Source organism: Lissotriton vulgaris, chromosome 3_1 (assembly GCF_964263255.1).
Source record: "Lissotriton vulgaris chromosome 3_1, aLisVul1.2, whole genome shotgun sequence".
Taxonomy (NCBI): domain Eukaryota; kingdom Metazoa; phylum Chordata; class Amphibia; order Caudata; family Salamandridae; genus Lissotriton; species Lissotriton vulgaris.
This window is the reverse complement of record NC_141689.1, coordinates 1107764402-1107781826: the sequence shown is the minus strand read 5'-3', so window position 1 is coordinate 1107781826 and position 17425 is coordinate 1107764402. Positions and strand designations below refer to the sequence as shown.

Here is a 17425-nt window from a genome sequence, read left to right as displayed (position 1 = left end):
AGGTTTGGTACACTCCCCACCAAAGTATTCACCCATAAATGGTCCACAGGGGGTGACAAACTTTGCCCTTGTTGCAAAACTCAGGATGAAGATGATTTACACATAATGTTTGTTTGCCACGCCTACCAGAGTCCCAGGAAGCGTTGGATAGCACCGCTGTGTCGAAACCTGGGTTTTAGGGAGTACTTACAGGCATACAGGGTCATGAAAACTAACACCCTGGGCCATATTGTCTTTGCTGTTTCAAAATTCCTAATGGCAGCATGGATAATAAGGAAGCAAATGTCCCCCTGAACTGGTACTACCATGTATTCCTTACCCCATGCAGACCCAGTAGATCTTTTTATATGTAAATACTGTGTAATATATGTACTGTATTTTATTGTATCTTTTATAGCCTATGTGGCCGAAATAAAGAATTTTTGGAATTGGAATTAATTGGTTTCAAGCTTTCCTCTCCTGTGTTAATAATGTCCTGGATTTTGATAGATCATAATACAGAGGAAGCATTGGCAACAAGCAGCAAACCCAATGTGTGCTTAGCAGTTTGAGAGCAAGGCCTGATTAAAAGCCAGAAGAGATCCTATGTAGAAATGCCAGGGTGGGTGGAATTTCTGATGACTGACAAGTCGACATAGAAAAACAAGTTACTTGCCTCCGGTAACACTCTTTCTAGTAGAGACTACCTCACTGCACATGCCTCACTGGATTCGAAAAAACTTAAACAGTACTCCTGCTCTTCAGCAACTCCACACCACAATAACTCCACACCAGAACTGATGTGCACAGGCCCATATATGCACCACCCATGCACACTGATACCAGTTCCTTTCTTTCCACTCCAAAAGATGTGAATTCACAGCTCTCCGTAGTCTGACTGTTTTCTTCGCTTTTTTCAAAGCATGTTCACAATTTTTAGCAGTGTGCTACGGCTATGCCCACATCAGTCTACAGGGTTTAAGCCTAGTAGGGAAGGTCGCAAAGAAATGTGTGTTTGATCCCACTTGGTGTGTTTGTCATGTCAGGGGTAAGACCACAACTCCAAGACCTGCAGCAACTGCGCTCTGATGCACCCAAAGGCTATTTAAGAGTGCAAGGCAAAGCTTTTTGTCGCCAACTATCAGAAGACTGTTTCAGTTTAAGTCACAGGTGAGATTAAATTACCCGCCCCAAAGTCGATCCCATGAAAGGTCAAGGTCCAGGTCCCTAGGTAAGTCTAATTAGAAGAGGATGAAGTCAAAGTGGAACTCTGCCCCCTTTCGAAAGCCATTGCAATCCTCAATTGTGCCCTAAGTTGCTCTTCAGTGCCATTTCCCAATGTGCCAGTCCAAATTTCCCACAATATTACACAATTTTACATGACAAAGACTACCTCTAGGTTGCCTACGGGCACCAAGGAATAGAGGGACCTCAATTCTGGACTTCTGCTGACAGAACCTCCCATGGGGCCAAATGGGCACTGCATCCACTCCTGGGTCTGCAGCAGGTTTGATACTGAACCTCAACATATCATGCTGCCCCCTCTACCAACGCAACAAAAACCAGGATCGGAGCAAGATCAGCTGATGCTGGCAGTCGGGCAGCCCATAGTGCTGACCAGGAGAGACCTTGCCACACTGACCAAGGCAGTGCTTGATGCTGCTTATTCCTCCACAGATGTGTGCAATAGTTCTGACACAGATAATGTTCTTTTGACTCAAGGGAGTCCGCTTTTGCATTACCTACTGGGACAGATTCGGATAATGGCATATGATACTGGAGATTAATTTGTTCAGGCCTACATGGAGTCTCTGGCATACACAGCTGCTGCTGGCGATTTTCCAGATCAAGTCTTTCACCATGAAGAATATTCAAAAGGTGGGGAATCTGCAGTTAGAAATCACTTTCGGATTTCATACTAATATTACAAGATCTATCCAATCGGAGCACTGCATAAATGCATGGACCCAAGACTGACGGTCAGACTTCAGCATGGAATTACCTGTTCTGCCAAAGGAGTTGTTTGGGGGTTGGGGAGAGTTAAAACACAGACCTACTTTACCTGCTAGGAGCATGCAATATCTGCCGAACCTCTGTGCAAGAGTAGAGAAGGGGTGGAGGGGGGCAGGGGTGTTGGAGATGGGAAAAGAGGAAGGGTAGGGGAGACCAGGGTAGAATGTCTTTTGACAGATCGTGTTAGTCAAGGGTGTGTACTATAGAGAAATGTTTGCAGATTTTTTGAGGGCAGTAATGTTGCCATAGAATTTTATTTAAGATTTTCACTGTCAAAAGAAAGGGGGTTGGAGCTAATGGGGTAGGGAGATGGAGGAAATGTGCCATTTGCCCATGAAAAGAAAGGTGGCACACCATAAAAAAAAAAATCATCAACATGGTGTACTGTAGTATGCTGGGGCATAAAGGTTCCTGTGCTTGGAAACCAATCAAACTACTAGGTATCTTACACTAGCTGCCATACTTACTTTGCTCTATCGGTTTTGTAGATTCGGGCAATCTCAGGCACTAGGGGGTCATCAGGGTTTGGGTCACACAATAGTGAACATATCGACAAAAGAACTGCAATAAAAAAATTAAAAAACAATCACTTAACTAATAAGTTTATAACACTTTACATTTGAGTAAAACACATCAGCACCAAAATGTACAGTTGTTTGAACAATGCATTGGTAAAGTCTAGTGACCTAATCCTAGTTTATTTTTTGTTTTGCGTTGTAGAATGTCCGCCAGCCATGTTGGAATGGTTAAATGAAACAGCCAAAACAGCTGGTGCCTCACACCGCATGGCACAAGAAATGTGTGCACACAGCTAACAACCTGGAATGGATATTGGCATGCATTCTATCCATTCCAAGATGCCCAATGCATGTGTAGTCATGCGTGGGCAAACAGGCCATTCCAAGATGGACAAGACAAATGTGATGAAAATCACCTGAACCATTTATACAAAAGGTCAAACTAATAATTACATGGTACAACTTAAAAATAATTTTAATTGAGCTCAAAACCTTCAAGAATGCCTTACCTATTCATAGATCTGGCCGATTCTGCGGGGGACAAGGCAGGGCTGCCCGCTCTCCCCCCTATTGTTTGCACTCATTTTGGAACCTCTGGCCTGTGTCTTTAGGGCCTCCCCAGGACTGGGTGGATTCATGGATGATGCCCAACAGATAGCGGAGGACTGCATATCGTTATATGCAGATATTTTGCTGTATGTGACGAATCCGACGGAGACGCTCCCACAAATCCTGCGAATAGTTGAGGATTATGGGTACCATGCAGGATATAAGATTAACGGGACCAAGTCCACCTTATATCCAGTGGAGGGGGTGGTGGAGACTCAGGCTTTACCTAGCTGCTTCCACTGGTCCACGGAGGGCTTTACCTACCATGGTCTTTACATTACTTTGGATGTACACACTAGTCTTGCTCGCAATATTCGGCGTGTCTTCTCAAATTTCCAAGAGGATGTTAGGAGTTGGCGGAGGCTTCCCTTAACCATTATGGGCAGGGCCACCATGTTTAAAATGGTAACGCTCCCGTAGCTGCTCTACATATTGCAAAATACTTATATTAAGATTCCAGATCTGATATTTAAGGGTATTGATCGTGAGCTACGCTCTCTCCTCTGGGATGGGGCCCATCCACGTGATGCACTTTCAACACTGCAGCGGAATACCTATAATGGGGATTTGGCTTTGCCAGACATTAGGTCCTATTATAGAGCAGCTCACCTTATTGCCATTAATGAATGGATTAATGCATCTGGGGGATCATCCGACGTATAGTCTTGAAAGGCTCCAGTTTAGAGAACGTACCCATCTTCACTATTTTTATGTAGGTAAGGGAAGTAGTAGACAACTCCAGGCGACCCAGAGGATGTTGGAGGCATGGAAGAGTGCAAAGCGACAAATTAAGTGGGACCAAAAATGCACCAGAGAAAACACATTGTGGGAGGGGAATAGACTAAAAGATAGCAAAGTGGAGTATCTTTAGGCACTGGGACCTAATAGGGATCTCTAAAATTGGTGACGTCCTTGAACATGGTATGTTGGCCTCTTTCCACACACTCTAAACTAGATATCAACTACACAACATCCAGACATATGAATATCTTAGTCTGCAGCATGCTTGGGTTTCGGAGGGGTTGGATGGTACGACATTACCGGAATATGCCCCATTAGAAGGAAGTTCTCTTTAGGAGAAACTCCCAGCAAAAGCTATTTCCTTTACTTACAAAACGTTACTTAATAACATGCCCGATAGACTGGGTGCACTGTGTGCAAAGTGGGAAAGGGTTACCGGTGGGTTGGAAGACATTGATTGGGAGGCAGCTCTCATGCATCCATGTGAAATAGCAATCAAGTTGAGATTACGTCTCATCCAGTACAAAATACTACACCACACATTTTGATAGAGCCAAATTGCACACAATAGGAAGAGCCGCAAGCCGGAATGGGAATGTCTTTGTCACACTGAGCCTGGGACGTTTAACATACCCTCTAGAAGTGCACTGAGATACATGCCTATTGGGGTGTGATTGTGGGGGAACTCAATCGTATATTGGAAGTCCAGATATAAGTAGAGCCACAATTTCTCCTTTTGGAAATTCCAACAGAGGTAGACATCCCAATGCGCAAACTTGTTTTAGCTAACCTGGGGTTGGTAGTAGCCAAACGAGATATAGCTAAGTACTGGGGGGCTCCGCAAACACCTACTATTAACGAATGGAGTACAAGTCTAGACTTCTACATGGTTGCAGAACGGGTGACATAAGGCCCAGGGTTGTCCTTAAAAGTTCCGGAAAATATGGGCCCCATGGAATATTATGGTCTGGAGGTGAAGATGGAGGGCGGGACTACGTCGTCCGGGAGGCCTGGGGCAGAGCCTTGACCTATTTATTGTTTGTTTCATATATGTGCAACGATGGGAAATGTACTACTGCCTTTGACCTCACTTTGCACCTAGTCCGCACGCACTTATGTTTATATTTAACCCAGATGGTCATTTTGTTATATGCTTCCCCTAAAGGGCCTATGTGGAAAGCTATGCAATGTGTACTGTGTATTCATGCTTGGTTTTAGGTTTTTTTTTTTTATCTGGAAAATGTAATACAGTTATAAAAAATAAAATAAAAAAAAAGAATGCCTAACCTACAAGCAAAAGTATTTTTTGATCACTGGAATCTTTCATACATCCTCCTACAACCAGAAGGTTCTCAACTAGGAGTGGAATGTGTTCTCAAAAGGCCCAACGATGGCAGCTGAGACAAATGATCCACCCCTTGCTTTATAATGTAATACAATCGCTGTTATGTGGTCTCTTTATCAGGACTGTTTTACAGCAAATCACACAGTAAAATGCAATGAGAACAATGTAATTCAAGGAGCTCCAGGTAATTGGATTGACAAAACTGTTCGAGTCAAGGTGCCCTCAACAGTCGAGATGTGCTCACACGCCACCTGTGAGGGGTATCTATAGTAATGGTCACCTATGGCGGAGAGTTCAGAAATTGCCTGACCACCAACAATTATTTTTGATTCTACCACAGGACAATGTGCTGGGTTCTGGGCTCTACCTGATCCTCCCACCGACTATCCACTTGTGACACTGCCTCACAAAACACTGCAGCAAACACATGTTGATTTGCATGTGGCACTAGTGGTATGAAACCACCATCACCAGCTTAAGAGGTCATGGCGTCTGGGAAAGATGTGGCAGCCAATTAATGCAATCCAGTCACTTGGTTTGGATCGACTTTCCCAGTGAATTAAACAACCTCTAGAAAAGGCTGGATCTGGTGTGGCACAATGTTATTTTGTCAGACTGAGTCCCAACTTGTGTAACAGGGACACTGCTGCCTCCGTGTAAGGCATTGTTCTCAGCTGCCGCTTGTCCAGCTTTTGGAAAATGTGGCTAAAGTTTGTGTAGATGTGCGTCTACCACCACTAAGCATTTGGTGAATATCCTTGGGGCTGTTGAGCCCGTAAAATATAGAACTGTGAATTTGTATCGTTGCCCACTTAACACAAAACATAGCGACAGGGAGATAGGAGTCCTTTAGGCAAAAGGTCACCAAGTGATCCCTGTGCAGAACAGCAGAATGATGGCATTGCAAGTTGGTAATTCTGAGGGACTCCTAAAGGATACAGAAGTTCATGGGTCTAAGGTGGGTTGCAAACTTCCATTCTTTGTTTGGGTTAAGTAGAGGGAGTGGATTCCTTGGCTCTGCTGGTGAAGGTGCACTAACTCAAAGGCACCTTTGGCAAGGAATGTCAAATAGTTGTAAGGTGGTGTCGACTGATTAGGTGGCAGATATTATCGGTTTGTTGGTACCATCAGGAGAACTTGTTTGTCTGAGGTTATTCCCTCTTGCTATTGAAGGAATAAAAGTGTTATTGGAGGAATTCGGAGTTAATCACTGCTTGGAGGTAGAGGTGCCGCTGCTAGAGCTTCCACCACCCATGCCAATGCATTACCACTGTAGTCACCTCTACTGAAGGACTTGGGTTCCAGAATATTCTGAAAAGACTGTTGTTGATACTGCCTATATGAAAGGGTATATTATTTGGTACTTCCTCTTGATTGTGACGAGAAGACCTGGGTGTTTTGACTTAGCAGAATGCCCATGGTCTGAGCAGTTCAAGTCTTTATTTCCAAGCATACTTTCAACCCGAAGGCCCAAAAGATAATTGTAATAAAAAAAAGCCACCAATGAGGTTCTGGTGAACTTCTGGTCTAAACCCAGATAATCTGATCCAGACAACAGGATTCTTGTGTTCAACTCCCTGGAGGTAGGGTCATTAGTGTCTAGGGGGTGGGGGGAGAGGGGGGGGGGACCGGAACATTGATAATGGAGAAAATTTCCCCTCTATGACAAGTTTTGGTCGCCTCTTTCAATAAGCCTATGGAAGAGCTTCACCAACCCCACCCTCTCCCATTGCGAAAGGTTGAATCTGGAGAGCAGTCCACCTCCTCCCTGTGAGAACGGTAGTTTCTGGAAAGCAGTCCAACTAAAATAGCGATCTTCCACTGACTGTCTACCCACTATGCCACTCCCATCCCTAGCTGCATACATTTTCTCCTTGAAGAGGAGCACCAGTGGTTGCCTGAACTAAGGATTTCTGGCAGTATTTATCATCAGTCAGATGGGACATGGTCCGGGATATAAACTGGGTTGCCTGGGGCAGCCTTACACTTAGACCCTTGGATGACAATCCTCACCTTGGCCAGGTCCTTGAAGTTGTCCATATGCTTAGTCATGTTTTTTCGCATTTGTAAGCATTAGACAGACTCTCGGATTTAGAAAGGATTTCAACTAAAAGAGTTGACCTCCTCAAGCACATGGAGCTTAACTTTTTTGCTTGTGCTGTCCATTGGATAACTGTATGGTATGCAGGGGGTGTCATCATGACCAGGCGGGCAGGGATCACAGGCTATGGCTGGTTAGTGACCTACTGGAGAGGTCATAGTCATTCCAAGGATCCTTCCCATTCTCTGGGGTCACATGATTGTGCTAATCATAGGGGCTACCCTTGGACCATCCGCGTGTGCGATGAAGTAATGTATAGCTGTGGTGAGAGGAGGTGGCAGCTTGCAAAGTCGAGATGGTGGCCATGTTCATGACCTTTTATTGGAGTAAGATAGAACTATAGCTCCTCCCAAACTTGCTTCTCAAAAGTGAGTTCATCTTCCCTGTGAGGTGTATGTGGTACTCTTGCAAGCATGGTCAAGCTAATATCTTCCTAGTGGAGGGAAGAATGAAGATCTTGTTTTACCCGAAAAAAGGCAACTCGAGGAACTGAGCCAATCTTTAAGGCCTGCTGCTGAGCCAGCTTAGATGCTAATTTCTAGAGTCTGCTTTGGAACAAATTTAAGCTAAGATGGTTTCTCAGGCTCTGGGTCGAGCAGAGGAGGAATGGGTGGCTACTGTGAATCCTGTGGCCTTCACCGTAGGATGTCCTGGAGCTGGAAAGGGATGGGAAGTGGGTTGGGGGTGCATGCAGTGTCTAAGGGTCGAGAGGTCTGAGGGCTTGGAGCTGTACCCCCAAGGTCAGTGTTTCTTTTAGCTGGTCTCAAGAATTGAAGCTAGACTTCAAGAGCAATGCTTAAATGAAAACATGTGAATTACACCCTGCCCTGGACTTACTGAGTGGCTGTGCCTCACTTAGTGCTACATCCCAGGGCTGTACGATTGTTACCCGCCCGGGTTGCTAGTGGCAGGATTAACTTTGCCAATCTGCAGAGTCCAGCTTGGACATGCCTGAAGCTGGTCAGCCGGAGCTCATAATCCATATTGGGAGGCAGAGGCTCTGGGGAAACTTCCAAAACCTTAATCGTGGAGACTGAGGGACATTAGCCCACAAATTCTATACAACTCCAACTGGACAAGATACTTGCCAGGCACAATTGTAGTTTGGATGAAGACTTTGCAAGAAACTACAGTAACAGCAAGACAAATTTAAATAAGGGGATACAAATCGAGCGTGCCTGGACAAGGCAGAGAGGAGGGCTGTCTCATATAAAAGAAATGAAACTTTAACATCTAGAGTGGGGAGGAAACAGGATGTGAAAAAAACCTAACTCTGATGTCTTGTTTATTACTGAACAGAATATGTCCAGTAATCAATCATATCAATCAAATCATTTGTAAAGCGCACTACTCACCCGTGAGGGTCTCAAGGCGCTGGGGTGGGGAATGCTGCTACTGCTCGAAAAGCCAGGTCTTGAGGAGTTTTCTGAAGGTCAGCAGGTCTTGGGTCTGCCGTAGGTTGATGGGGAGGGTGTTCCAGGTCTTTGCCGCGAGGTGGGAGAACGATCTGTCGCCTGAGGTCGCTCTTCGGAAGCGGGGGACTGTAGCGAGGGAGAGGTCGGCGGAGCGGAGCTGGCAGGTGGGGGTGTAGAAGCGGAGTCGTCTGTTGAGGTACGTTTGTCCGGTGTTGTGGAGTGCCTTGTGTGCGTGGGTGAGGAGCGTGAAGGTTATCCTCTTGTTGACCAGGAGCCAGTGCAGGTCTCAGGTGGTGTGTGATGTGGCGAGGGATGTCGAGGATCAGGCGTGCAGAGGCGTTGTTAATGCCTTGGAGCCGTCTCACGAGTTTGGCCGAGGCTCCTGCATAGAGTAATTATATTTCTAATATCTTAAGAAAGAACTGTTATCTCCTCGGAAAAGAAGGGTCTCTGAATACTAGAACATCTAGGAAACCAAAAGTTGTGTACCGTAGAAGTAAGACGTTAAAGGATATAATTAGCCCAAGCTTTGTCAGGGATATCTAGATTCCATCAGTAATGTGGCTCCCTGTAAAACCTTTGGGCTTCCACGTTTGTGGCAACTGTTGTATCTGTAAATTTGGTCTCAATAAGAGTGGGAAATTCAGTAATGACACTTCTAGGGAATTTTCAATCAACTGCAATACTAAGTTTACAGTATACATGATAATATGCGCCTGCCAAAAGAAAAGCATTGGAAGTAGCATTCGCAGTACCAAACTGTGTATACAGGAGAATGAACGCCATAAAAAATAAGGATGGTACATATCCTGTCTCCATGCACATACAACATGTGCATCCGAATGATAAGACCTTTACATTTTATGGCATCGATCAGGTTAAGATGCCGGAGAGAGGAGGTGATAGAGTTGCTTCTTAGGCAGCAGCAAGCTTCCTAGATAGGTCGCCTTAGAACTTTGATATTTGGTTTGAACACCAATGATGAAATGCATTACTTTCTGTGTTGGGTAGAGGATGAGATATTTATGCAATTGCCTGTTGACTGGATGAGTGGTTAATGATAGAGGGTTTTGAGAAGAACAACAAAACAATATCCTATTGAAAAAAACTCCTATCCAGAGACATGTTATGTAGCGAGTATGTTGTAAAGATGGCCGCCTTAGTTACCCGAATATTTAGGCTGTACAAAATGAGTTACTGTATTCCGATCATAACTAGGCATTTCGATAAATGCCATCATAAAGGGAGTTCTGAATAGGCACACCTATGGACACATTATTTGCTATCAAAGATTCCAATAATTAGTTCAAGTCATGCTATTTTACAAATGTGTTTCCGAATTGGTGGGCATTTTTACTCGACCTCTTGAGATGATTGGAATGTGTTATTTACTATGGTTGGGCACAATCATGTATACTCTCGTGTTTTCCCCAGCCATACTAGGGGTTTAATACACTATAGTGCTGTTACCGCTATTATCCAAATGGTCACTTTATATTGGCTAACAGAACTTTGTAATTATGAACTTTTTCTAAGGAGCGGATCATTTTTTAATAAATTATAGGATAGTGTAGGAATGAAAATACAACCCCTACCCATGAAAGATTTGTACAACGCCAAATAGAGATACATAGGCAATTATGAATATCTTTGTACAGATAACAATAGTACATTAGTTATTTAAAATGACTACTCCGATGAGGAGACATTGTCTTTTCTAGAATCGAATTTGACCAAGGTATAGAAATTTGCACTATGGTTCATAGCTTTCGTGGGTTTTTTGTTATTTGCCATGGAAACTATGTAGATAAATAGTGGTGTTACATGGAAGCATATGTGTACATCTGATCTCTTCGATTTAGGGATGTAGAATCACATTCCTAAAATGTTTTAACATTTGAGTTTTGGAACTTCACAAGTACTTTCCCTATTGGAATAGAAACACAGACAGTTCGAGAAATATACTTTGTGCCATACATTGAAGGTATGGTTTTTATTGTTGTATAGATCATTGTATGGGGTCTCTTGTGTGTGTGTGTGTATATATCTATCTATCTATCTATCTATCTATCTATCTATATATAAATAAAATAGTTCCAATCCGGTTTCTCTAAATATAAAGCATGCACTGACTCCGTGGGATAAGGATCAAAGATTAATATATTGCAAAAACGACCAGACGCGTTTTGGCGGACAAGTCCACCTTGAGATAGATATATAGATAGAGTATATATATCTATATAGTGGGAGGAGCTGGTCCTCTTGGTTCAACACTCAGAAAATATGCAATCTCAGGTGGTAACCTGGTTACGGTTCATGGAGGACCTTTTTGTGATTTGGCGGATGGGGGACATGGCCTCGGCAGCAACTTGTGTCAGACCTCAACAAAAATACCTTAAATCTCCAATTCACAGCCACCTTAAGTAAGACATCCATTACATTTCTGGATACCGAGGTCTTTATCGAATAAGGTAGAATAGAAACCAGATTACACCGCAAGACCACAGCGGGAAATTCTACCCTGCATGCCAGCAGTTCACATATTAAACATCTAGTCAATAGCATCCCGTATGGCGAGATATTACGCCTGAAAAGAATACACAGTAGACAGACTGATTTGAAAGCTGCACAGAGTGACAGTAAATTGAGATTTTTGGAAAGGGGCTATTCATCTAAGATCTTCTAAGATCATAGATCCAGCAATCTCTAATTCAAAAAGACAGGTCCTTACTATTGGCTGGAAACCCACACAGGCATTGCCAAACATTGGGGATAGTACTATAAAACCACCTGAATTTAGATTTATTGTACAATACAGTGCCCAACATAAGGAGATCGAAACTATCAGCAAAAATTGGCCATTACTCCTCAGTGACCCCGTGATAGGGAAAGATCTCCCTAAGAGGCCTTCAATTACATATAGCAGAGGGCAGTCCATGAAAGACGAACTGGTAAAAACCAGTCCTGAGGTCCTGGAAGCGTCAGTTTGGTACCAAACACATGCAGGATTTTTAACTGCAAGGTATGTAAAGCCTGCCAACAAGCTACCAATAAAAACAGCTACTATTCGCCATTTGATCGCAGGGAACACAAGATTAATAAACTATTAACATGTAAGACGGAATATGCCGTCTACGTGTTAATCGGTCCCTGCAATTTGCTCTATGTGGGAAGCACGAAGCTTCCCGTACATAAAAGAATCTTACAGCATTTACGGGCAATAGGAAATCAGGACAATACATACCCTGTAGCTAGACATTTTAAAGCCAAACACAATTCCAGGAGCAGTGATCTTCAATATTTTGTTATTGACTGTGTGCAGGCCAGTAGACGAGGCGGCAACAGGGAGGACAAACTACGCCGCCTCGAAACACAGTACATAATCGAACTTAACACAAAGCATCCCTCAGGCCTCAATATCACGGAGGATCTTTACACCGGTCTTTAATATGGGAAATTGGATGGCCTCTTTGCTATGTTATTTTGTACAGGATTTCATGGGATTTGTAAATTATTAAGTATGTTTTATTATTCTTAGACTGTTATTTATATAGAATTTGTATTAACTGTTCCATGTTACATATATTTTTTAGCAATCAATTTATATACGATGGTTTTTAGATATATCATGAATTAATCTTTTCAGCCATTTAATAACCATTTTAAGATTTTTATAGGCATATTTATGAATCCTATGCATGTATATATATTTATTGATTACTGGTTATTTATTGTTGAACTTATATGAATGAAACATAATGTCTGACTTAAAACATGCATTTTTTGCACATTCTCCTATGTAAATTTAATTGGCAGCTTGGTTACATGGTTAACACAAAGGGTGAATAAGGTATTTTACCGATATTATCCCCTAATTTTTGAAAGCCTAATTAACCATTGGCAACAAAATCCCTAGCTGAGACATAAAATCCAATTTTACTTTAGCACTTTACACTCTCCTTTTCCGAAACTTTGCACATTGATTGGACATTAGCAGCATATAGGGCTCCATATTGTTTCCATTCAAAGCATGTGCAAATGAATAAACTGTAAGAACAGTAGGTTCCGTAATATGATGATCAGTAGCTGCATTGCACTTCAAACAACTATATTATTGAAAACCTCTATTTTAGTAGAAACACATTTTGTTTGCTTTGTTTATATCACTATCACTATTTACTTATGACAAAGGTTTTTACATTCACATATTGAATTAGAACTGTTTTAAAAAAAATTGTCGAACTCAAAACAAAGTACAGCAAACTCGATAGCATGATGAAATAGCTTGTGTAGTTTTTAATGTTATAACTCCTATTTCTATGCCATTTGTAGGCTCAGATATCATGTGTCGAATGTATTTAAACCAATGTCTGGTGATCAACTGTGTCATGTGATCAAGCGCTCTGGGAAGCGCGAAGCACGTCGTGATGACTGGGAACACCACAGCTAAATAAATCACTTCTTTGCACTGAATTTGGGTTCGTGTCCGTATTTGCCGCCTGGAGAAAGCCTGCGCCGGATTATCCTTGGTGTATATATCTTATTGTTTGACACACTTTTCTTTATGTATATTAATGGGATTTGTTGTTGAAGTTTGATGCTGATCTTAGTAATATATTCACAGATGAATATTTGGTGATATTAACACTCTATTCTCTGCAATGTCTGCTTCAGTTACCATCGTCAGACATGTAACCATGTAAAATTCAATATGTATAATTGTGAAAGGGTTTTCATTTGTACATATATTTTGTAATGTATATATTTGCTTTGTGTTAAATGTGATTAGGCTACGCATTTTAAAACATTTATTTTGTGCATTTTCTTAATAGCCTCGAAGAAGTCTCAGGAGATGAAATGCGTTGGCTATGATCTATGGAATTGTGGAGAGAGAACTTATTTATGAAAAATAAAGTGAACACTGCATTTGGAAATATATACCACGGATTTGGACAATTCTTAATGTGCTAAATCAAACAAAATGATTCCCTTGGGTCGTGTACAGGAAAAGCTTGAATTTAGCTGTAACCACAATTGAATGTAAACACACTAACTAAAGAAATTAATCAAAAATGGAGTTACATAACAATTTATTGAAACAATAAAAAGACAATTTACAATTACACTGGACAATTAAAATTTCGACAACCCCTGGTTTTATAACCTTACAATCTTATATACACCGGGGGGGGGGGGGAAAAGGAAAAAAGGGAAAAAGGATGAATTGTACAGAAAATTGCGTCAAGACGCAATTTTCTGTACAATTCATCCTTCGCCCCCCCCCCCCCCCGGTATAAAACCAGGGGTTGTCGAAATTTTAATTGTGAATGTATGCTTTGTAATTTCTAATTTGTATATTTTACAATTGAGTTTTGTCTGTCCTTTATTTTGTGCTGGTCACAAAATTATAGAGTATTTTAATTGTTTTTTACATTTTCTCCAGTGTAATTGTAAATGGTCTTTTTATTGTTTCAATAAATTGTTATGTAACTCCATTTTTTATTAATTTCTTTAGTTAGTGTGTTTACATTCAATTGTGGTTACAGCTAAATTCAAGCTTTTCCTGTACACGACCCAAGGGAATCATTTTGTTTGATTTAGGTCTAACACCCCAATTCCCTTGTCTACTTCAAGGGGTTCCTCTCTCTTTTCACAATTCTTTATGTGCTACTAAGCTGTGGATTGTGATATGACAAATTAATATCGTTGTATAAGAGTGCTGAAACCTTTTGCAGTGCAATTTGTTGTGGGATTTATTCCTACATTGTGGGGAGTATGGGGGGGAAAGGGAGTACTCCCTGGTTTTGCGCACCATCTGTTACTTTAGGACACTATTCATTTGTTGTGTGCGGCTCCGAATAGCCTCTGCCCTCAGCTTTGTGTGTTTTGGGCAAGATACTCGCTGCCATAGCAGACACTAAAAGCACCCTCCAATAGGACATTAGCGCTGTGTCGTGTGACTGGGCCTCTTACAGGCCGAGCACTGCAAACTAGCGGACCGGGTGAAAGATGTGGATACCTCACTGTGTGAGCTAAAGACAGAACACCAGACACTGAACCGACGAATGGCAGATCTGATAGAAGAGTGGAAGACGCAGAGAGATGTAAATGTTGAAACGTGTGTAGTGGGACTATCCGATGGTATGAAGGGGTTAGAGGGAGCGCCTCTGCCTGGGCGTCTGAAGAAACCACGGTATTGATTAGCCTGAACCTCTTAGCCTGCCATTCACCAATTGGCACCTTTCAGGAGAATGGAGGTATTCTACAGACAATGTTTCTACTCTTAGTTTGGTTGGCTAGCTGTTAAAGAGCTGCTTTTGGAAAGGGGAGTTCAAAATTGGGGGATACTGTTATTTGTCTCCGGAGTGACGATACATGTTGCTGTGGAAGGTTTGGTCACTAGGGGGAGCCAGGGTTGAAAACAAGGCACATGAACACTGATAGATCAGATGTCTGATCAACAACACATACTAACCTTTTTGTCGTGGCATATTCCAGGGATGGGCTCGGCAACTAACGTCATACTGGGGTGGAGATTTATTGTCTACGGCGTCAGTGGTGCGGCCAGTTGTACGGTACCTCCTGCTGCACCTACACTTGGGGGCATTAATATAGACAAGGGCACGGACGCCCTTCGAATATGTCCACTCCTCCATTGAAACCATCTTCTTGTTAAGGGTAAATTGCTGGGCAGAGATCACCTTGGGGAGTATTTATGCTACAAACCAGTATCAAGAAATGCTCTTTCGGTCCCTCTTGGCAACCCTAGCGCCTTTTAGTGACAGACAATCTACTAGGTGGGGACTTTAATTGTGTAGCCGATGTTACGATGTATTGCTGACTAGGCTGGGCTACCTAAACTTCAGGAGGCTCAGAAACCATACAACACAGCCCTAGAAATAGGGTTCCGGCATATCCTAAAAGTCTCTAGGAACACAAGGTTGAAATATATTCAATTTAATTAAGTACACCTGTCCTACATGACACCTCACAGAATCTATAAAAGTGAGCTGCATGGCTGCCCTAGAGGTCTGCTTCTAGATGTGTACTTCTGCCACATGACCTGGATCAGCCCCCATCTACAGCTGTTCTGGGACACAACAATATGTACCCCAAATATTACAAAGGGTCACACCCTTGCTTGCACCTTGGAGGACTGTCTCTTGGGGTAGTTTCCTAGGCCTGGACTGTGAAAAGTAAGCTCTGGGTTCCTGGATTTGGTGTTGGATAGGAGATGGTAGCGATGGCCTAAAAGTCCGCATTGGCCAGTCGTGGGGACTTGGGTGAAGGATGTCACCATGTGGGCCAGAGCTGAGGAAAGGGCTCTGCTCAGTGAGGACTTGCAGGTCATGCAGAGAGGTCAGACTGCAGGACTGTGGATGGAGGGGTTGGGGGACTGGGAGCATCCAGAGGAATTGACAGAGGAGGGACCAGATGGTCAGGTTGGACAGACTTGTGGAGACTGAGAGTACACCTCAGGAGACTGATGGAGGAGAGTGTGCACTAGGAGAAGTCAACTCACTCCTTTCCAGTGTTTTTTAGTATTAACAAACATGTGCATCCTCAGATGGTTTGGTTTCTTCCCTTTTTGATTTTCATACGTTGACTTCCACGTTTCCCCTTTTTCTCACTCCTTAATAGCCAAAGAAAATGAGACATGATACGAACAGCTTCGCTCATTGGGGCTCTGCATAGTTTATTTTACTAATCTGCTCCTTGGCAGGGCTACAGCGCAAGGAGTTTGAGATGCAAGATCCGAGAAATGCATTTTTTTGGGTACCTGTATTACACTCCACTTTCGTTGATTGACTACTAAGCTGTTAGTTTTTCATTCTGACCCAAATGGGGAGGCACTCCAGCTTGATATGTTTACTTGACTATTGCTTATAATGTTGTAAAATTGCACTGGCATTGAATTCCAAGCAGTCCACAATGGGGTCGGAAGTTCTTTGGTCACGAGGGGTGAATTCTCAAAGTTGGCTCCAGAAGTCCTGGAGAAGTTGCAGATAGTACTGAAGCTGAAACTGGAATTAACAAACTCTCTGGTAGGTGATTGAGGGGAGGGGGAGTTACCACAATCAGAGGAGAGTGGATATTGGTCTGATGCATTGTGAGGAGTCAGCAACTTCAGTCTATAAATAAATATAACCTGCTAAGGTATGCACTCAAAAGGTAGCCGTCAGAAGTGAGCAAAACATGTGAATCCATAGCAACACATGCTACCAATAGAGGGTTTATATCTATGTGAAGAAAAGCGGTGGGGCTGGACAGCGAAGAAGAGCAGATCAGGGTTGTGGGTGGGAAAGAAGGGAAACAGGCACTAAAGAGGGATACACCAGGGGAGACTGGAGTGAGAAGATGTGGGAGAGAGCAAGAGAAAGCTCGGGAGGCCTACAGCGCCAAAGAGACAGCTGAGAAACAAATGCAAACTAAAAGTGTTATAACAAAAAAAGGTAATCTGACAACAGGTCTTTAGAAACTTTCATAGGACTTTCTGCTCTACCCGAATATCAACATCTTATTTACAGGCAGTGGCAATATGCTAGAACACTAGAAGTCTAATGCCAGGTTGGCCTTCATACTGTTTTAGTGTCAGATCTTTCTAAGTGAAGTACATTTTGTTTGCTACAACTCAAAGTTTGACCCAGGGAATAGGTGCTATGCTATAGGCTGGTGAAATCTAGAGAAAAAAAAAGCCACAGCT

The 17425-nt window shown here is 42.7% G+C and overlaps 1 protein-coding gene across 1 annotated transcript in view; it reads right to left on the bottom strand.

Moving 5' to 3' along the window:
• Positions 1–17425, bottom strand: part of UBE2D3 (ubiquitin conjugating enzyme E2 D3) — a 134978-nt gene that overhangs the window by 65602 nt on the left and 51951 nt on the right. Inside the window, exon 6 of the mRNA XM_086963639.1 lies at positions 2460–2553. Coding sequence (XP_086819765.1) covers positions 2460–2553 — 94 coding nt within the window. The remainder of the gene's footprint in view (positions 1–2459; positions 2554–17425) is intronic.